The sequence below is a fragment of the Cebidichthys violaceus genome, unplaced genomic scaffold (assembly GCF_023349555.1).
Source record: "Cebidichthys violaceus isolate CVI_PGR_0920_01 unplaced genomic scaffold, fCebVio1.0.p SCAF_21, whole genome shotgun sequence".
Taxonomy (NCBI): domain Eukaryota; kingdom Metazoa; phylum Chordata; class Actinopteri; order Perciformes; family Stichaeidae; genus Cebidichthys; species Cebidichthys violaceus.
In genome coordinates, this window is record NW_027176384.1 from 11,470,001 (window position 1) to 11,491,864 (window position 21,864).

At 41.0% G+C, this 21,864-nt stretch overlaps 1 protein-coding gene across 1 annotated transcript; it reads right to left on the bottom strand.

The window, feature by feature from the left end:
* Nucleotides 1–1,937: 1,937 nt before the first annotated feature.
* Nucleotides 1,938–19,802, bottom strand: dcn (decorin). Its single transcript, XM_068717393.1, has 8 exons — nucleotides 19,302–19,802; nucleotides 11,603–11,835; nucleotides 7,949–8,061; nucleotides 6,833–7,046; nucleotides 5,954–6,067; nucleotides 5,507–5,600; nucleotides 4,377–4,515; nucleotides 1,938–3,284 (listed from the first exon to the last, which is right to left on the bottom strand). The coding sequence occupies exons 2-8, from the start codon at nucleotides 11,814–11,816 to the stop codon at nucleotides 3,084–3,086; spliced, it is 1,089 nt and encodes a 362-aa protein (XP_068573494.1). The 5' UTR covers nucleotides 11,817–11,835; nucleotides 19,302–19,802; the 3' UTR covers nucleotides 1,938–3,083.
* Nucleotides 19,803–21,864: the final 2,062 nt, after the last annotated feature.

Sequence of the window (21,864 nt, forward strand, 5' to 3'; positions counted from 1 at the left end):
TCTGCTTCTACCCACCGATTTCATTTTTTTTTATTTTCCCGTTTTCCTCCCAATATGTATACTTTATTCTCAGTGTGTTTTTAAAATAAGCAGTTGGTGGCAGTAATGAACTGATACTTTTGCTCAAAAAGAAAACCTAGCTTTTTCGGGGATGAATTGAATTAATGATCTCTTATGTTTTTACTTATTATTTTTCATCCGATAGCATGTTAATGATAATTGTCACTTCTGAAACTTCAAACAATGCAACAAAATGAAAAATTGGTGAACAAAAGCTGAAGACACCAAACGACCTGCTTGCAGAGGCAGGAGTCCCAACCACCATATGTCTCAAGGGAGTATTTTCTTTCACCAAAATATTCCCATTACAGTCTTTTAAATGACTGAAGGATTTTAAATCACTGGTGGCAGAGGCCAGAAATGGTTCTTGAGCAAATATTTCAGTTTTACCTCAGACCACAAAACCCATCAATATGAGTTGGAGACTACAGAGGTAGCTCAAAGAGAATCCATAACAAGTCCGATTTTTTAAACTTTTCTTTTAGACCCTCCATCCTGCTGTTTTTACTCCCCCGGTACATGGATGTGTTGGTACAATGGCTCAGTAATATATATTTTTCTATCCACAGCAGGGGCGTCTATAATGGAACCTGCCGGCCCATGTGGAGTTTGCATGTTCTCCCTGTGTCAGTTTGATTTCCTCAGGGAGCTACGGTTTCCTCCCACAGACCACAGAAACGGTGGACTGGAGACTCTAAATTCAATGCGTTGTCCATCTATTTGTGTATATGTAGATGCATATATGTCCTGTAAATGTATACAGTACATCCTGTGATGCACCCTGACTCTTGGCCAATGGATGCTGGGAATGGCTCCACCCTCCTTGAGCCCTGTCCAGGATAAGGGATTATAGAAAATGGATTGAAGGCTGTATTGGAACAAGTTCCGTATGTTGTCACCCACTGGTAATATAATTTAATCCTTTATGAAAAATAGGTCTGAAAGGCTCGATGGGACTAAATTATTTGTGGAAGTATTTTTCAGTGTAGTTTGTTGAACATGGGTCTTTAACAGGACACTGCCATTAGTTTCCTGTACAATGCTGTTATTATTAAAGTCAAAGTAGCTACGACACTATTCCCTGCATTTGAAATTCATATCCTGAGTGAATGAACTTGATGAATGGACCCCCATGTTATGTTAATAGAACGTATAGAAGAATGTGACCCATACATATTAATTTGTTGTTACCAGATGACAAAAACATTGCTTTGTTAAACAAAACCTGATAGTGTGTAATAAAAGTGAAAATTTTAACTTTTTTTTTTTTTTAAAAGTGTCCATCAGGCTGAAACATGTTAACAGCCAGATTTCTGTGAAGTGTACTTTTCTTGTTGTCAGCTGGACAGCAGAAATATATGTTGCAATGTGGCAAGAAATCTACTCTAAGGCTGTTTGGGTGCATTTCTTTCCTTTTGAAAAATCTGAAGCATTAAAATGCATGAATCTCATAAAAATAGCACATTTTCTAAATATTTAAATATCTTTGTCTTTTTTTTTAATCATGAATATGTGCCTGGAGCACATTCACTTCATGTGTGTGTTTATTGTTAAGGTGTCTCACCTGCTTCACAACTATACCTGTGCCTCCTCTTGACCTTGTTCGCCAGGAGGCCGCCACCCTCTCTTTATTTGTGCTGTAGCTATTGCAGCGCCATCCAGTGGGAGCACAAATCTCCATTGAAATCGTTGATAATTAATGCAAGTTCTGGTCATTACATGCATCAAAAACTGCTACTTTTTCCATTAGTATTTTTATTTTGTTCAGGACACCTTAGCTGGAGCCCCTTCTCCTGGGAAAAAAAAGAGGAACACCTTTGTTGCTGATATATTAAGTCTGAGCTATGGTAAGTGCTTGTGCCTTTAAGCAAATGAGAGGTTTTTATACAGCGTTTATATACAGCGTCTATACATACAACATTCACACCAACATGGTTGCAGTGGGCATGCTAGTCCACATACACCATATTTTTCTTGACTCTCAAAAAAAAAAAGAAATTAAAAGGGCAGGAAAACATGGAGAGAAATACATACAGGGATTAACAAGAGATTCCAGAAAGCACCTGGTTCAAGTTGAAAGAAAAAAAAATAAGGGCATGCATATAAATCTTTGGGAATGGCTTCTGTTTAAAACATATTGTTTATTCTACATTTTTTATAAGCTATTTTCACCTTCTTTTTTTTTTTTAATGGAACAACATACACTAGGCAAGGAACATGAGGAAATGTGATAAAGAAAAAAGTGTAAAAAAACACCCAGAACCAAACCCAGAACACTGAAGTAAGCACAAGAAATCACAATGTGATAGAAGTCACGGTTGCTTTTATCTCTACTTGAATTGAGTACAATACAAATAGAAACTCTGAGTTCTTTCAAAGAGTGCAGCATGGTAATGTTACACTCTGAATGCTATTCCTAGTACACAAGTAATATCTAGTACATTCTAGTATACCAGTTGTTAAAGGTATTGTAAAACACAAGTTATCCCCTTGCTGCCTGCTCTACAGGCCAGCTTTCTTATAATTCATACAATGGCTAAAAGATCGAAAGTTGATCGAAGTGGGATTAATAACATTTTCCACTGAGTGAGGGTTCAAATCTTTTTGGTTAGGGTTCACCTCTGAATTTCAATTTGTCCACTGAATGCAAATGATACAGCATGTATGTGAGAACATATTTGAAATGTTAATTGCTTGCTTATAACTGCATCTATGAATGATGTGCTGTGTGTGTGTGTGAGAGAATCACCGCCATATGCTGGTGTTTGCTGTAAGCCGCGTGTACTACTGCTGCACCAACCTTGAAGCTAAATAATGAAAATGATATGTTGTGTTTTGAGGTCCATGTCCATTAACATTTTGGAATGAGTGTGTGTGGACTAATGACATCACCGTCTGTGGGGGAGGCAGTGTTGCTAGGGGTCAGTGTTGTGGGGCTGTGGTCAAACACGCGCAATTGGAAAACTTTCACACGCTCATTTACAAACACACACACACTTCCTCGCAGGGGTGCGCAGGACGCTCTACTTCTTCCTGTAGTTGCCGAGCTGGATGGCGGAGCGGTCGAAGACGCAGCGGAAGGTGATGGGCTGAACTTCCCAGTAAGGCACAGGGTTGCTGAACAGGCTGATGCCAGAGTACATGGCCTTCTTGTGGTTGAGGCCAGGAGGACAGAAGTCCTCTGTTCCCACAGCTGCAATCTTGTTGGCATGGAGGTAGACCACCTAGTGAAGGGATTTAAATAATGACAACCTTTGGTCACTGAGTGGGACGTGCTTGGCAATAATTTAGGTTTTGCAAAATAAAGCAGATAAAGAAGATGATCACTCAAGAAATAATAATGGCTCAAGAAAGCAAATAGATTTTTTTTTTCCCTTTTTCAGGATGTTTAACTGTAAACAGTTGGAAAAGGACTTCCTACATGATCATTCTTCAGAAGAGTCGATGCTGCTTCGAACCAGCACGGATAGACAATGTAATGCTAATTACAGATTTCAAAGCCTCTAGATCCAAAAATACTAAACTATACATGAAGAAAAGTCCAAAGCTTAGTACATTTGCATAAACATGAAAAACTATGCAACTCATGCAGTAATAATGTTATACTATAATGTTATAATTCCCACCGATTTCACTGAGATCTTCCAACAAGCTTGTGCTAACTGAATTTGTTTCGCCAAACTCTTTTCGTCCCATAGTTTGGTTTGCAATGGTTGCTAAGAACAATGCAGTTCATTAGGAGTGAATATAAAACCCCAACAAACTATCAAAAATTACCCAAAAAGGTTTTATAGGGATGGGATAGATGCAGCAGTAACTTAGCCTTGAGAGGGCTAATGAAATTGTTAAATAAACTGAGGCCAAACTACAGTTAAAAGGCCTTGAATCAGGTCTGTTTACACTCCCCCCCCAACTGCCAAAAGCTGTAACATCATAGTACGACAGGCTACCAACACTCGACTCAATAAACAAACTAAATGAATCCATGTGCCTTTTTGTTATGGAAGCCTTGCTTGACTTGTAATCGGGCAGTGTGAACCTAAGCAAACCAAATGCAAAAATGCAACAAAAAGTCAACTTTTCCAGTATGGTTTGGATCAGAGAAAATTACCTGTGTGTGTGTGTGTGTGTGTGTGTGTGATCACACCGTAAGAAAATGAGAAACGTACTGTAGCTAATGCTCCGAGGTAATTTACTGGAACTAAATGGTCGCAATAGCAATTCCCCCGGTTCTTGTGATCATGTCGGGGATTCAAACCTGGATTGATAACACTGAGAAGTACTTTAATTATAGTGTTCATGGAACCGGTATGTACCTGGATGTACTTGTGGTCGGACAGGCCGGTGGGAACACTGATTAGAGCGTTGTTGTCAAGGTGCAGCTCTCGCAGGTGGGGGACGTTAGCCAGAGTGCCATTTTCCACAGAGCTGATCTCATTGTAACTCAGACCCAGCCTGCAGGAAAAAATCAAGTAGATGAGACATTGAAATGTGTAGCAGAACAAAGAACACAAGAGCACAAATTGCATGAGGGGAGAAAAAGATAATGACATCAATGTTTGTCTCCGGCTGCAAAAATTGATTGTTGGATAACAATATGGTACGAAAAAAAACGAGCTGAGGAAATGAAGATACTGAAAATAATCTACAGCTGTGATTAAGGCCATTACTTTCCCAGTCCATTTCTAAATTATGAGAAAATGTAAAATAATAACCATCCTTCTCTCATATCCTCTCCAACTCTACTCACGATACATCAAAGCCCTCTTTGTTCGAGTTTGGTATGCCATCTTTGGCACAATCTGAGCAGTAATCTTATAAACACAGTGTATCCACATTTTGAGCAAACCAGTTATTTTGATTATCTAAAAACTACTGCTTAGGTCTCGGGTTTTGTTATACAGTAAAAGCCTGTGAACGGTTATACCAGAGTAAAGCTAATACATGTACCAGAGAATGAAAACATGATACAGCAGGAAAAAAATTATCCGAACAAGAACTGCATCTCAAAAGGGGCCAGGCTATGTACCTTTTTTTTGAAAGATGAAATAAGGCCTGAAAAAGCTTAGTTCTTTCAAAAAGTTATATATATATATATATATATATATATATATATATATATATATATATATATATATATATATATATATATATATGTATATATGTATGTACTCACACCTCGCTAAATTCAATCTGGCGTTTTACAGCTAAAACCTTTCTTGATCTGGTACAAATAGCTTTTGGTAGCAGATATTAGCCAATTCAACATAGATACAGCTGTCTAACTGACATATTCAAGTTGAAATAACAACATAAACCAAAATCTTGCAAATGCCATTCATGGCAGCAGTGTCTGCTGTTCGACAAAGTATTGCTTTTAATCTAAGTAGGAAATAAATGAGGTTAATATGGGTTACTGTAAAGAGAGAATCATAATTCTTATTACTTGGCCAGGTTCTTCAGGCCCTTGAGGCTGCCAGCCGTCACCTTGGAGATCTTGTTTCCATCCAGGTGGAGCTCAGAGAGAGAGCTTGGCAGACCTGACAACCCACAAGACAAGGATTACCACCATTAATAAAGTGATGAGCTGGGAAACATTTAGGTGTTAGTTGGCAACTTGCAACAATACATTTCATCTTTAAAAAGTACAGATTAATTATCAAGGGATGACAGTTTCCATCATTTTATTAAAATACCAGACATGTTCCCACCCTGCGATACCATGCAGTACAGTTTGTGTGTTTTTATTTTTTCACGTCGAGTCCATTGTTTTGCTGAACACTTAAATCCAAGCATGCATTCTTTTGATAGAAAACTGACGTTTCTGGCTGAACCCTTGCGAGATAAAACTTGGATTAAGTGAAATTATTTGTGGAAATAGATAAATCTTCACCTTTGGGGATGTCTGTGATGTTCGTGTCTGCAATGCGAATGTAGGAGACCCTTTTCAGGTCAGCGAAAGCGCTGGCCTCAATTCCTGCGCTCCTCAGAGGGTTGGACCCAAGCTCTGAAAATAAAAAGGAAGAAAAAAACAAACAAACACTTGTAAGCGCAGACAGAAAGGAGAAAAAAAAAAAGAGAACAGCAGTAACAGACCACGTCTATGAAGTTGATTCCTCTCCTGGGGCGTTACAGGAACATGGAGCCGAGTCACGAGTAAATAAAGTCTTGGGCAAGAGAATAGATTGTGTTTGCAACGCAGCCTTTCTCCATGCCAGATTTTCTGATTTGTCACAGATCCTAATTCTCATGTCATTGCATTTTAAGTGATTAAATCCACACTTTAAGCTTCAGTTGAGCAACGACACTTTTTAATTTGTGGAACAGGAAGTTAGAGATGAGTTCTCAAAGGGACAAGAGGAGGATATGGAGCGGATGGACGGATAAAGGACGACAAACGAAAACATATGCGACGTAATCATGCGTGTAAATGACGTGTAAATCTTGAAATGCCAGTCATGCAAACTTAATTTCATTAATTTACCGTTCCCACGCAAGTACTCATTTGAACAATGGATAAAATTACTGGGTAAAATGACTGTTTGCTTTTACTCGTGGAAACCGTGGAAAATTTAAATTCAAAACACCGGTTTCCCTCTGGGTCATTATTTTCTATCATGCCTGTTGAACTGTAGCCATCCGCACAATCATACCTCCGGATATGTGACCTGTGCTGTTGAAAAACATATCCCACAAACCTCTTCAAGCAGTTCGCTATCCATATAAATATTACCATTTTTGAACAAATAAGAAAATGATTTTATTTTCATACCCATGACGATGACATGGGACAGGCCCTGGAAGGAGGCCTTTTTGATCTTGGTGATCTCGTTCTCGTGGATGCGCAGCTCCTGCAGGCTCTTGGGCATGTTGGCGGGCATGTCCTTCAGCATGTTCTTGGACAGGTAGAGACGCTGCAGCTTGGTCAGAGGGCTGAGGGCCTTGGCGTGGATGATGGTGATTTTGTTGTTCACCAGGATCAGTGCCTATAAGGAAGAACATCAAATGAGATGAGCTGCTACTACTACATATTACTTCTGTAATTCTTGCTGCATGGTGTATTGTGTAACACTTTGGGGAAGTAAAAAAAGTGCATCCAAAAATGGACCAAGAATTAATGTTGGCATTTTTTATAGCATTTTTTCCTGTCTGTTCTTATTTAAATTAAAAACTTCTATTATTATGGAATTTGACCTGTATTTGGAAGTTCACACCATTTCCTGCTACAATTGCACCATGGGACGATTGAAAACCTGTTCTTTCCAGATTAAATTCTACACAAACAGGACATTTTTGAGCTCAGCAGCTGTTTCGACCAGGTGCCTGTGCTGTCAAGATGAAGAGCCAAGCTCAAGTCCACTCTGGAGTTATCCCTAACGCATTTTCATAGAAATCTCACTCCTGCTGTTTCACTCAAATGTAAAGCAGAGATGAGGCAATGCTAGGTATGTGGTCTTTCCCCTTGAGAGTTACACTACAGTGGAAACAGCTCTGGCCTTCAGACGGAGGTATTTATTGCAAGCAAGAAAGCTAAAGGAGTTTAAGGGCGTGAGGGTGCACAGCCTTCGGGTGAATAGTTTCCATGCACCTGGTGACTTGGGGGAGTGGAGGATATATGGAGGAGGTTGAGGAGAGTTTGGGGATGGGAGGTGAAGTGGGGTCCATGTTTTCAGAATGAGCAGCTCTGAGGGTGGTAACATTTTATAGTTATTAAGAAATGAATGGGCACACAACCAAGAACATTCAAAAACAAGATGTTTCCCCGTGGGGATCACCAAGGTTCATCTTGAAGGGTTGCAGAAAGGTTGTTATGTAACCGAATCCCTATTACGTAACATTAGAAATACTACACCGACATGAAGCTCTGCAGATGTGAAATGTCTCTTACGTGTAGTCCTTTGAGGTTCTTGAAATCATTCTCCTTGATCTCAGTGATCTTGTTGTTCTGCAGGTCCAGCAGGGTGGTGTCGTCTGGGATGTCCTCAGGAACTGTCTTCAGACCTGATGGTGAATGTTTATGAGACATTGTTTGGATCAGATTTAGGGTAAGAGGATAGAGGCACGCAAATGCAATAAATCTATCAGAATGATGAGTAACAGGAAACTAAGTTTGCGGTGAGGCGGTGACAGCCCTGGTTCTTGAGATGAGGTTAACCACACTCTGACCTTGACAGGAAATGGACCTACTTGTCTCCATATTTCAAGAGTTTGATGGCCAGTCAACTGTAGAGTTTACAACAACTTACTGAGGACCTATAGTCTTGTAAATCAGGTCTACTAAGAGTGCATTCACCAGCCATCGTTCGCGTGGAAATTTATGCTTTTTAGTCTAGTTTGGTTTCACAGTGCACAAATTAAAGCAGACTTAAATAAAAGAATTGCTGAGGGCCGCGTACAAAGGAGCAGGGACACAGATCAGATTTACTTCATTGTATTTAAAAAAACCCAACAATTTTTTTTTGTTGTAGTAGTTTGGTATTCTAGTATACTGTTTATATTCTATAGACTTATAACTCTCCTAGTGTTATGTATCTTTACCTTTCCTGTGCAATACCTGGATAACCCGCTGCTGTAATAGAATTTCCCAATAAGGGGTCAATAAAGTACATGTTCCCACGCACCAATCAATCAGAGTTTAGCAACATCTAAGTCTGAACTTTAACTTTGTTGCTCATATAATCATACATATTTAATGTTGTGGAGAAAAAAAAACAAGTTTACGCTCTTGAGAACCGTTATGGCAGAGTTAAACCTGGATGAGCAGGAAAGAGTAACCGAAGTTACAGTAGCGACACTCTGCTTTGTCAAAGTAGCATGCTCCATAAAGTCTCGATGATAGGGACTTGGAGCAGAATGGGTTTTATATTGACATTCCAAAGGGACCAAATAAGTGTTTGATGTGCTCCGAGGCACACGTGGTGGAAATGGACCTTAGAACAAATTTCCTTTGGAGTAAGAAAGCGACAGCATACCTGAACGCTGAGCTCACGCAGAATCGTTTTGCTTGGACTTTAGCGCAGCACGTCGTGGTTAATGTGACGCAGAAAATGGCATCGGTAGTGAAAGACTGTTTGGTGGAGTGGGTAGAGCGAAGACAGCTGGGAGTCATGGTGTATGCTCTTCTGCATCCGTGGTAACCCAAAAAATACACTGAGATTCATAATGGGTAGTTTACATTTCAGAGGAAGAGGCGTAGAATAAACTGTTTAACAAAGAAGCTTACATTCTGCATCTCCAGTCCGCATACGTATGTCTGGACACATTTTGTCCTGGAAGCTTGTGACGACTTCTTTGCAGCTCACCCAAACATTACTTCCAGCTAAGTCTGCTTTTCTGTCAGCTTTTCCAACTCGGCAGTGGATGACCAACAAACCATCGCAGCTGTTTGTGGTCACCACTATCATGGCTGCACTACACTGTGTACCTCTATACTTGCACACTTTTTTTTTTATTATTGTTCTTCTCTTAAAGTCAGACGATCTCATCTTTTGCTGCCTCATTTCTATATCCTTTTTTTTTTTTTTTTTTTTTTTAAATAGTCACAATTGTTCACTCCATTTTATAGCAAAGTGATTGGAAGATGAAGTGCATAATTGTTTTAGACTGCGCCGGACACTCCCAAGCATTACTGACGGCAGTAAGTTTGGATTTATAACTGCACATCTTACACAATCAGGGTTTATAAAAGGTGCATCTTTAATAATTGAAGCTGCCGATTGTGCCATTAGATAAATACCTGCAACAAGAATAGGCAGTTGTGCCGGTCAATGGATAAGCAAATATAAACTCATTTCAACCCAAGGCTTAATTTTCTCTCCTGAATGTTTGAGCTGTCATCCTGCCAGCTGCAAACTCACACAGGAAAATCCACATCTACAAAGTGAAAGAGTGCTTTGGGATGGTGAGCAGACTCTTCTGTCTTGCCCGGGCCTGTGTGCTTGTGCCCAAATATATACATATAAGTTTTAATCGTGTGTGTGTCTAAGCGTGTGTGTGTGTGTGTGTGTGTGTGTGTGTGTGTGTGTGTGTGTGTGTGTGTGTGTGTGTGTTTGCATGCAGGCCAGCCGGTCTGGGGAACAGATGGAGGCTCGGGGCCAACAGTACTCATGCATTAGTTGAGAATCGCGCCATGGAGCTGCATCTGACTGGGGCCCCGGCTGGAGGACTGATGTAATGGAACCGGTGTTTTCCTGAACCTCACTCTCTCCAACTGTCTGCATGCTCTGCTTGTACTTGTATCATATGTAAACGGCATTTCATTTCACCGTCTCAACCCAGGCCTTCTGAAGCTTACTAAACCAAAGTTGGCTCTGAGCTGGTTATGTCTGTCCTCCATTTTTATTTCATCCTGTCCATCTGTGTCACTCCCTCTTTTCCTTCATCTGCCTCTTTGAAGCTCGTGCTCCATCCTTTCCAAATAAAAGCAGTGCCAAAAAACTATCAAACCCAACTGCGTAGCGAAGCACTTTTATGTAATATACAAGAATAAATGAGGTCAGGGACTTTTCTATGACAGAGTCTCTGTGACTCAAGCTCTTGTATATCAGATTAGACTAACACAGTGGATTGGCTCCAAACAACATAGATGACAATCAAGTAAATTGTTGTGACTGTGCTGAATTAGAAAGCCGGCGGAGTAATTGTAGTCTTTAAACCTTGATGAGTAAGCTTTACATTATGAAACAAGCTTGTTAAAATTCTGGTTTGTTCAGGACTTTCCAAAGCCAAATCTGACCTTTTTTAATCTCCACCTATGTTTCAAAACAATTTGGCCTGAAAAAAGGCAAATAATGTAATTGGTACAGGAAGTGAAATAAGCCTCACAGCATCTGTGAGCATTTAAGGTTTCAACATGGGTGTCATGTTCTCCGGAGGATTTTGCAATAATGCATAACTTAACATGACCCTGAAATGATGTGGGTTTGGGTGGACGGTTTGTAAAGTCAGGGACTTTTTCCGCTTCCAAAAAAAAAAAACATTAATGTCACTCAACACAATAAAAGTACATTGAAATTACTGCAGACACCCATCTGACCTCATCTCATCCAGTTAAGTCTTTTGTTTGAAATCCAGATCCAGATGGAGGAATGGAAAAACAAAATGGACATGAACAAGAAGCTTGTTGCATTTGGACTGAACTATAATTAACACCAAGTCGCACTGATTCATTTTAGGGATTGTGGGCTACATGTAGCATCGGTACAATCAAGGCTCCAGACTGCAACCAAAATGGTGGCATATGTGATCATTTCAAGGGATCGCATTTGTGCGTGATGATCATTACCACTGGTGCCCCCCGGTGGAGTCTCCAAAGTCAAATTGGTGAGAAGTCGGCAGAACCGCATTTGTGCGCGCAGCGCAGAAATGTTCCCTCGCGAGGATGATTTTCTGCTCAGACACTTTGCCTCATCACCTGGTTTTTAAATGCACAGGTTTTGAGACCAATAACAGGTCATACGCCTGGACGTAGCAGTGCACAGCATGATGTGTGTGTGTGTGCATGTAGCGGTGGAAAACTATAAGAAAATATGCCTTTTCTTACCGAGGTCAGAGCACTGGATCACTCGCAGATGGCACTGGCATCTGAAGGGGCACTTGGGTCCTACTGGCATGGCAGGGAAGGATACATCTGGAGGCCCCTCAAACCCACCCGATCCCGCCTCATCCTCCATCATGAAGTCTAGGAAGCCGGACTGGCGGAAGGGCAGAGCCCAACAGGCAGTGACCAGGAGCAGAGAGAGACAGGCTGACCTCATGGTGCTGCTAGCAGGGAGCCTGGAGGACGAGAAGACAGTTCAAAGGTTTGGGTGGATACACTTTCAAAACAGTCTGTCTATGATTAGTTCTGAAACTACCATACTCGGTTTGTTTCTCATTCACTGTGAAGGGAGACGTTTGATTCCCACTGGGAAGAGAGAAGGACACAGTGAATGAAAGAGAAAACGCATTGAGAGAAGTCCAGAGAAGCAAAGGGCAAAAGGTGAAAGGTGGAGAACCAGCAGGTTAAACACTTGGGTGCAACAATTTAGGGAGTTGATCAAAAAATGTCTTAATGTGGTCGGTTTTAGACAGAAGGTGAAAGGTGATTAGTGCAACCCCAAATGAGAAAATGACACAGTAGTACTTTATCAGAGGGAACAAACCGTAGGGGGACCAAATGATAAGACCTGAAGTAAAAAGTAGTGATACTTGTCTGAATTTAATTCAGTCTTTGCAATATCTACTTTAGCAGTGGTTTGCAGTAGTTTCAAAACTAGAATTCAACACTGTTAATCACATAACAGTGAAAACTGTTAGACTGACACAATGGAAATTGTACAAATTTACAATCAATATTTCAGTTTATATCATGACCACTTGCAGTGGCATAAGCTGGATGTACATTACTTTTAGTAAAATTAATCCAAATGATACAATCAATTTTAGCTATTTAAGATATCTAACATTACCATATTTAACTGCTTATCTTGTAATTTTAGTTACCCTTTTTTTGTCATTTATCAATCATTGGCTATCTATTTCAAGCATATATCCATTATTAACAAATTTTATTTATTTGAGCGTCAGCATTAGCTTTTTTTCACACACATTAAATCACCATGCAGTCTTTAGATATGAAATGTGACTATGTGGATATATTTTATCACCTCCCACCTACAGGAGAAATTCTCCTGATCGGGAATCACCATACTACAAGTGTAGCCTACTAATGTTTTGCTATTGGTCTAATGATCCCTGTGTAATTTGCTTTTGGAGCAGTCCACGTGGTTTCTTTGTCATTTTCTAAATGAACATCTGCATTAGCTTTTACAGTAATACACATGGGATGCATCATGGGTAGTCTTATGGCTGCCACTGGGCTACATCATTTATTCAAAAGTAATAAATCACATTACCATTAAAGCCCTTTAAATAGCAGGCATTTACTGTACTAGTGGAGTCACTGGGAGAATCCTCCTTCCTTTTGCTGTCGATTATTTATAAACACAACCAGAAACCAGTTGACACATCCGCGCACTCTCTCAAACTCAAACAATGTGCAGATGCATAAAACTGTCTGACCTTTTTACCAGCAACACACACACACACACACACACACACACACACACACACACACACACACACACACACAGTCTCAAAGACCCAGCAATCTGCTTGTCATGCATATAGCCAAAAGTTGCTCCTTCTTTCTTGGTGCCACAATAATTGAAGGGCAGATTTGAGCCGCAGCTGCTAACAAATGATTTGGGAGTAGCTGGTCTGCAACAGGACCTTGACCTGAACATCATGACCAGGGTGATGAAACTGACCCAAAACCATCAGTTGGCCAGAGCTGAAAGTGACTCTTGGCTGGTTTATATGGTATGTGTGCATGATGCTTATGTGCTGTATCTTAGCTTACTTTCTGTCATATGAGTGTACTATTTATGTTTTTGAAGTGAATAAAGCAATAGTTTGTGTTTTTAAGTGTATTCAAGCAAGTGCACAAGTTGTGCTGTATGTGCGGCCATTATAATATGTACAAGTAAAAATACGTTCAAAGGGTTAAGTCTTTCAAAGGTTTTTAACCAGGTGTCTTTGACAATGAGAAAGAGATATGCTGATGTAGAGTAAATCCAGGTTAGGGTTACGCCAGGTCACCGGATCAGGGCTCAGAGGGACTCTCAACGCAAGCAGTAATTATAGTCCATGTCCACAAAACAGCCACCACTTTGACACGCTGTACAGCTTCAGTCCAGTGGTTACAGTGCTTGCATAGAGTATGAAATCAAGGCCATTCAGAGGAGAATTGTGTTGGATGGGATAGCTCTGCCTCTGACTTTCTTTTTTTAAACTCTTGCTCTGTTACTATGAAGTGGAAAAACCTAAAACATTTTTTTTTTTTTTTTTTAAAAAAGGGTGATTTCATAAGTCAGCAATTAGAGCCTGTAAGTGTATTGTAGTGTACAATGTTTGTTATGTAGATGCAGTTTTCCACGCAGACCTTTTGCCATTTTGTCTCACTTGGAAACATGGAGTACATACTGTAGTGGGAGGCACAGAAACAAAGGGCTCCGGTCTGAACATACAGTTGATCCAGAGTACACGCTGTTCCAGTCTTCGACAGTCTGAGTAATCTTGGCTGTGTCAGGCTCTCTTATCTAAGCGCAGCAAAAAAAGCTCAATCCAACAAAAACCTTGTCTGCAGACTTGGCAGCAGGAGCAGATTTTGATTTAGAGATGCAAAGCTCTTGGGGTTAAAAAGAGTTTGTAGATGCCTTTTGATGGTTTGTTTTCTGCAAGAAATCCTGCGTGGATGCCAGATCGGTTTGACTCGTAGTATGATACATTAATCGCAGACACTGGAAAGTATTTGAAAGTCACTTTTCATAGGAGCTACTAGTGTTGTGAACTGCTCACATCCAACACATCTTGCAGGCTGGAACATTCAGAATTATCCTCAAAGCCAGTGTACCAGCTCGGCTTAAAGGAGCAGCAATGTACACACAATAACAGAGGTTTCACTGCTGATTTCTGAACCGTATCTCCCTGCTTTGACCCATAGTCACAAGCACATAAACCAATATACATGCACATGTGCATTGGTGCAGGATTTCAGATGGCCCTCCATGTGTTCTGCCATCAATCCATCAACCTTTTGTCCATAAAAGCTTCAGCAGCTTTTAATGTAAGCCAGACAGGCAAGACGAAGAAGAGGGGAGAGATCTCAAACTAAGCTCTATGGGCATTTACTGGCTCCAGCATTACTGCAAAGACAAGAGTTACAGTTATTTTGCAAGTCATAATCAGGCCCAGGAGTTGTTGATGATGAGTCTAAAACAAGATTTTGAAACAAATCCGGGAAAAAGAGATTCTCAAAGATTGTTGTTTGCAACCACAACTGCAGAGTAATATGCGGTAAATGGTAATAACATTGAGTTAGGGGGTTTTGGACTTGAAGATAGAGGGCTGTATATTGTAGAGAGTTATTGCTATTCAAAACACAGAACAAGGAATTATGGCCAAATGCAATCGTATCTTCAAAAGTTGAAATTCAAGGCTTTTCCCTGCTTTATGCATGAGGCAACTTGCTGTGCCCCAGGCGTTGGTTCTTTCATTACCAGTGTGCTCAGATGTGTCCACCGGCCCTGCAGGATGGCCTGCTCAAAGAAGATGCCCCCACTTCTATATAAACACACACACACACACACACACACACACACACACACACACACACACACACACACACAAATACATTTAAATAATCTCCTGAACACACGACACAGGCTCCTCAACTACACGTGTGTGTGTGTGTGTGTGTGTGTGTGTGTGTGTGTGTGTGTGTGTGTGTGTGTGTTGGTGCATGCTAAACCCAGAGGGCTGCCAACAGAGCATGCTGAAACATGACTTCATCATGCAAACTCTGTATCTCGCCATTTCTAATCCCCTTTAAAGAAGATTTCTGTTTTGGGATTAAAGGTATTTCCTTATCATTTTCCCTTTTACTGAGGGATCAAACCAAGCTGGAGGTCAAACCTTGATGTTAGAAAACGTGTCGTCTAGTGCCCTGCAGCTTAGACAACACAACACATTTCACACATTGGTATTTTTGTTTGCATCACTTGTTTTATAACTTACTAATGGCATTCCTTTTAAAACACTGGTTTTAATATAATGTTAAATGTACCAATTGTACCATTCTAAACTTTTCTCTCCCAAGTTCTTTTCATAATGTATCATTATGAAATGATATGGGGGACCTTCACTGGCCAGCATCACATTGTGATACGGCTGTATGCCAGCTTGCAAGATGAAAAAAAAACAAACAGAACAGGCTTTATTCACAAGAACTGGACTGACACTAATCAGTGCAAATGTGGCAGGAATTGGTACACGCTTGTTTCCTACTAATGGACATTTAAACACCATGCAATAGAATGCATCTGATGGATTTAGCCTTTTTTTTTACCCAATTCTAAAAAAGCATATATGGTGACTTCCGTAAACAGGATTTGGACTTCAACCATTGGTGAACCAAGAAAACAAACCCAACTGAAATGATGGTTCAAGGCCTTCCAAAGAGGCTTCGAATGGTCAGCAGATGTATGTTGAAGCGCGGTGGGTAAAGAAGAGATGTATCAAAAATTTAAAAGCACAAGCAGCTGGGTATTTTCAAAAGATTTACAATCTACCACATCCCAGAAAAGTACATGTGGTAAGTAATCCGTGAACCATCTCTATCTTCTTCTCGTGTCTCTGAAACCTGCGATTCATCATTCAAAAAAACGGGCGGAGGTTGACATTTCCAGTGGCAGCGGCATCCTTGTCAATTCTCCCGTGTCCCTCTTTTGTCTCATCCCTCCCTCCAATCTCCCCGAAGTCTGGCCCCAGCATTACTAATGATTCCCAGACAGGAAGCAGAGCTCGCATGAGGGAGTAAAGTAATTTTCCCTGCTTTGCTTTGTCACTTTCTCCTCTTTCTCACTGCCTTTCAATGAACGCATAGAAAATCAATGAGATATCGACTATTGCATAACAAAATTGTGTCCAGCATCATGGTGTCAGGGTTTTAGCAAATCAAACCATGGTGCAAAGAAGGAAACAATATAGCAGACACCCATTCCATACCCGTCGTCCACCCCTGTCCATTAGCCCCCCCCCCCCTCCCGTCTAACTCTCCACAGGCCTGCGTCTGCCTCTGCAGAGCGTCTGTCAGCAATGAATCACTGGAAGGTATTTACATGGCCACAGGACGTTTAAAACACGTGTGGCCCTTTTAACCCATCACCAAATGAATGGGAGTCCCATGCAGTTACACAAAAGCATGATCGATAATGCTGAAATGTAAAAACATGAGGGATTTTTGAAACTCTTCCTTCGGCTGTGGCGTGAGGAGTCAGTGGCCGGTATCTTCAACAAATCTCTGATATATCAGGGGATTTTGTGAGCAGGAACATGTGTATCTGAAAATATGCAAAGACACGGCCAACAAACAAGTTCAGAACCAAAACGTTTTTGTAATGGGGTTATGCCAAATCAGATTAGTCTTTAAAATAGCCGTCCATGCTCCCATTTATGTTAGCGTGGACCGTTTTTTGGCTTCGAGAATGCCCAAGACACTCTTTTGACCACTACAATGAAAATCATTTCTTTATGCAGAAAAAGTGAAAAAGTGTCAGAGCCATAACTATTATTGAAAGATCATTTTAGGGTCTCTAAAGCATGCCTGTTTAGTGGAGCCATGGCATGAGAAAGCCAGCGAGCGGTTGAACCACATTTCAGCTGTTCCATGAGAAGAGCTGTCAGCCTGCCATCAACCTCAGTCCCATTATCAACAGTCTGCACTGCACAGACGTGGACAAACTGCCCAACCTTCTCTCCCTTTCTTCTCTTTCCATCTCCTCCTCCCTTTTTTTGTGCTCTTTTTCTTCCTTCCCCGGCTTCTCTCCCATAGCTTATGGTATTTTCTTTCTCTGACTGACCCTTAAACTTTGGCCAGAAAGATTGTCATGTGGAACCTTCTGGTATTCCAATGAGCAAAGGAGGGGGGGGCCTTCATGGCTGATGTCAATTCAATTCCATTGTTCTTTTGCAGTTTTTTACCCAGGGAGTTTAAGTACAGATGGAAAAAATGTAGCCCCTGGGTGCAAATCTGGGCCTTGTCTCCTCCTAACCTTTCGTTCACTCACTTCAGGTTCAAATGTTAAACATCTGCTCAGCTCAAAACTAAAGTATGAACTACTGAAGTACTTTTATTGCTCAGAATGTACTGTAGTACAGTGTTTGCCTCTTTCAGCCTCTATTCTATTCCAAGTCCCACTTTTCAGTCTATTTCGTTTGTCTCACTTTTTCCCTTGTTCAGTTTCACTCCGGTCTACTCAATTCAGTGCAGCTGAGCCTTATTAGGTTTTTTCCCTGCTGGCATAAAGGATGTAATGAGTTAGCTGAGAGTTGTGTGGTGGCTTGCCGGGAAGCCTTCAGACCTCTCTTTGATAGAGGAAGCTGTACCATTACGGGATTAATGGCACTGTGCGTTGCCAGGTACAGCTTTTTTTCATCTCCTCTTCAAAGCCGCTCACTTTGAGTTGCCCCTAGCAATTTGGGTCCTGTCCTGCTCCTGTGAAAACACAGCAGCAGACGCCACGGTGGGCAGAGAAGGTTCACATTGAGAAGAAACAGGGCCGCAGAGCAGATAAGAGATTGGGGTTAAAGCGGTCTGATTGCATTCTCAAACGAACTGCTGAAGTGTGAAAGGAAGCAGAAACAACTTTTCCAAATCAAAATCTTGCCAAGCAACATGGGCTGAATCAACACAAAGAAATGTTGTTGTTTCAGCTTTTTTTATTTCCCTCGTTTGTTTGTAGACTGCCCCAAGGCCACAGGGGAAGAGAAGGAGAGATATAAAGAATGAAAGAGAGCTAAATAAAGAGAGAAAGGGAACAAATTAATGACACAAAAGCATTTTCCACTCACAAATGTTGAAGATCTCAATTTTCTGCCTTCCCCTCACTCAACCCCTTGACTTTATGTAAGCATTACAAATCTGATTCACTTGCCGTGCATACAACTAATACTCACAAAACTAGTTTGAGGAATGCCTTTCCATATGGGATACATCCAAACAAGCAACAAACAAGTGTCAAAAAAAAGCAACAAATTACGAAACTGCAAGCTGAAGTTGTAAATGGAAACAGTGCTGAACACATCACATGGCACTCAGCGGTGGTGGACACCTTGAAGATTAACGATGGGCCAGGAGAATAAGGTTTTTTTGGCAGAGGAGTGAGGTACCAGCATCAACTGCACTACCACACCCCCTTCCCTAGCCGCTGCTCTTTTCACTGAGCTGTATGCCGATTGGACTGGAACTGATTAAAGGTCTCTCATCACAAAGCCAAGAGAGCTGTGGGAACAAGACCTGGCAACATCCGGAATATACACAACATACATTAATGTACGACAAAGTGAATCAAATTGTACCCAAATCCAGTTTAAGAAACTGCAAAAAAAAAAAAAAACCTGCAGTAATCCTATCTTTATACAATAACATCATCAGCAAATAATGTGACTTTTAAATCATGAATTTTAGATTTTGTCATGCAAAAAGTTGCAATCCAGCAAAAGCGAAACCCTTCTCTCAAGACTATTCTTGCTCGCTTTAAAGATGAGTCCATGTTGAAACCCAACTCCTTTATCTTAACCTAACTTCAGCCATTATTACCCATACTTTCCTCCTCTATCAGAGTAAAGGATTAACCTACCCGTTCTCAGAAGAAGCAAGGCAGAGAGAGTAAAGTTGTGCGAGATGAGCTTGACTTCCAAAAATCCAGTCGAGTGGGGGGGATGAGACTGAAGTGGCTGCGAGGGCCTATGGGGTAATTAGACTCAGAACGCGTGCAGCCAAGATCAAGCAGGTGTGCTCTGTCACAACAAGGGGAGGAGAGAGAGAGGAAGAGAGACAGAGGAAAGAGAGGGGAGAGAGATAGAAGGAGGGAGGGTCCGACCGCCGAGCTCCTCTCAGGACCGAAACAATTGGTGGAGAACTTCCCCCGTTCTCGCTGCGTGCTCCAAAAACAGCTGGAAATGGAGAAGGGAAAGGAAGAAAAAAAAAAAAAAAGAGGGAGAGAGAGCAGGAGACAGGGAAAAGAAGGAAGGAGAAGAAGAGAAAGAGGCAGAGAGTTTGAGTTTAAAGCAATAAGCAGTGATTCGGCTGGCAGCCACCCTCACTGTGACATCTGGTAATGATAGGTCCTGTGTGGAGCTTAGCAGAGACCGCTGCACACAATCTCTCTTTCTCCCTCTTTCACACTCTCTCTGTCATTCATCCGCATTCAGCTTCTACTGACTACCCTTCGGAAAAAAACAAAAAACAGCACACACACACACACACACACACACACACACACACACACACACACACACACACACACACACACACACACACACACACACACACACACACACACACACACACACACTTTTGTCTAATCTATTCAGATTGGCACCTCCTCCCAATAAACCTCCGTTGCTGTTTTAACCCCAAATCTTGATTAGGTTTGTTTAGGTGTCCTTAATGGACTATTGGGTCTATTGGATTGTATTGGCCCACAACAGAAGAGGAGGCACTGTGGGGACTATGTGTGAGGTAGAAGGTCTTTTTTTCAAGCCCGTAGCCAGAAAAGAGTGCAGATATTGGATTCACATGGCAACTACCATATGGTTAAGGTTAGGGTGAGTTGGTAAAAAAGGCTAACACCAAATCAGGCATTGCGGCAAAAGTGCTAGTCCTCCCATTCATTTGAATTTGGGTTGTGCATTTGCGCTGCAGCAGTGGGGACCACTGGGAATGCCCCCCCCCAAAAAAAGCATGTGTTGAAACAGAATCAACTTTAGAGGAACAGAACTCTACTGATTTGGTGTGAATGAAGATTAAGAGTTCACAGTCATGCTAGCAGCTCTATGAGGCTGTACTTACTGTATTTCTAATGTCAGCATGCTTACAGGCTCAAAATGTCAATGCTAACATTCTAATGTCTACGATGCTCACCATCTTTGTTGGGGATTTGCTTATTAGCATCAAGTACAGCTGAGGTCGATTGGTTTTGCAGGTATTATGTCATCAACCAATGTATTGGACCAATTCAAATTTTACCTGATGATGTCACTAAATGAAATGTCAGGGAAACTGCAATTAATTTCATGGGAACCGTTCAAATATTTATATTTGATATATTCCAGATATTCCACTCAAAACCACAAATGTGAACCTCATGGTGACACTAGGGGAAAAAAGTCAAGGGATCATCAAAGTTAGGATACATCCTCTGGTAACCACAAATGGCTGAACCAAATCTTGTGCTGATTCATCCAATAGACGTTGAGGTATTCCATTGGATAAGTGAAAACTTGTTGCAACATATGAAACTCATGGGGACATCAAAGTCATTAGAGTAATACTTCTTGGCCTTGAAAGCAGGCATTGGAAATAAATCTTGTAGCAACATATGTAATTGATAGGAATACTTTGCTACTTTTAAAATGATTTACTATAAGCTATTTTTTCTCTCCAATGAGCAAAGTTGCTTTAAATCTGGACCTTGTGCTTGCTGGATTGGACATGCCAAAGCTGGATCTAATCAAGGGTGGGGGTGGGATCTGTTTTTTAACCCCAAGTGAACCAGACCTCATCTTATCATCCTGACGGGAAACGTTGGGGTGGCTAAGTGTTTAGAGAGACTATGTCACGCTGTTTCAGGAAGGTCACAAGTTTAACTTCTGCATTACCCAATGTCTCCATCAGCAGCCATGTGCTCAGTTGGCGAGCCAGTCTCGACCTCTATCTGCTTCCTTGTTGTAATTTCCTCTGGCTCATGATGTCAGCATTCAATGGAAATGATGATACATGGATAAAGACTTTGATTCCGTATTCTCTTTTCTTGTATGAATCCAAACTTAGTTCCACTTTGATACCACCAATATAGTCTGTAACTTCCATACAGTCAGCAGTCTCCGGTTGTGTCTGAAGTTACTGATGGTGCAGTCCCAAGTTGAGATGACACATTTTCTTTTAAATCATATTTGATCCAAAAAGACGTTTTTGAAACAGGATTTACAACATATCAGTAGTTATGTTATAGCAGAGATCTGTGTGCTGTTGTTCAGAGGTCAGAGTTATTTTTAAGAGAAAGTTAGCGGTACATGGAGGTTAATCAAACCGTGAACAGCTGCAGTGAAGCTGCTGCATCCTTTTTTAGAATGTTTACTTCGATCACATCCGTGTCTCATTTATTAAACTCTAGATTTTGATTACAACAATTGCTGAAT

Excerpts from the sequence above, each read along its gene's own strand:
- dcn (XM_068717393.1), bottom strand. The coding sequence starts at position 11,816 with ATGAGGTCAGCCTGTCTCTCTCTGCTCCTGGTCACTGCCTGTTGGGCT. Across the intron at positions 5,601-5,953 it reads CATCACAGACATCCCCAAAG|GTCTGCCAAGCTCTCTCTCT; the intron begins GTGAAGATTTAT and ends GTGGGTTGTCAG. Across the intron at positions 4,516-5,506 it reads GGCCTGAAGAACCTGGCCAA|GCTGGGTCTGAGTTACAATG; the intron begins GTAATAAGAATT and ends TTTTTCCTGCAG.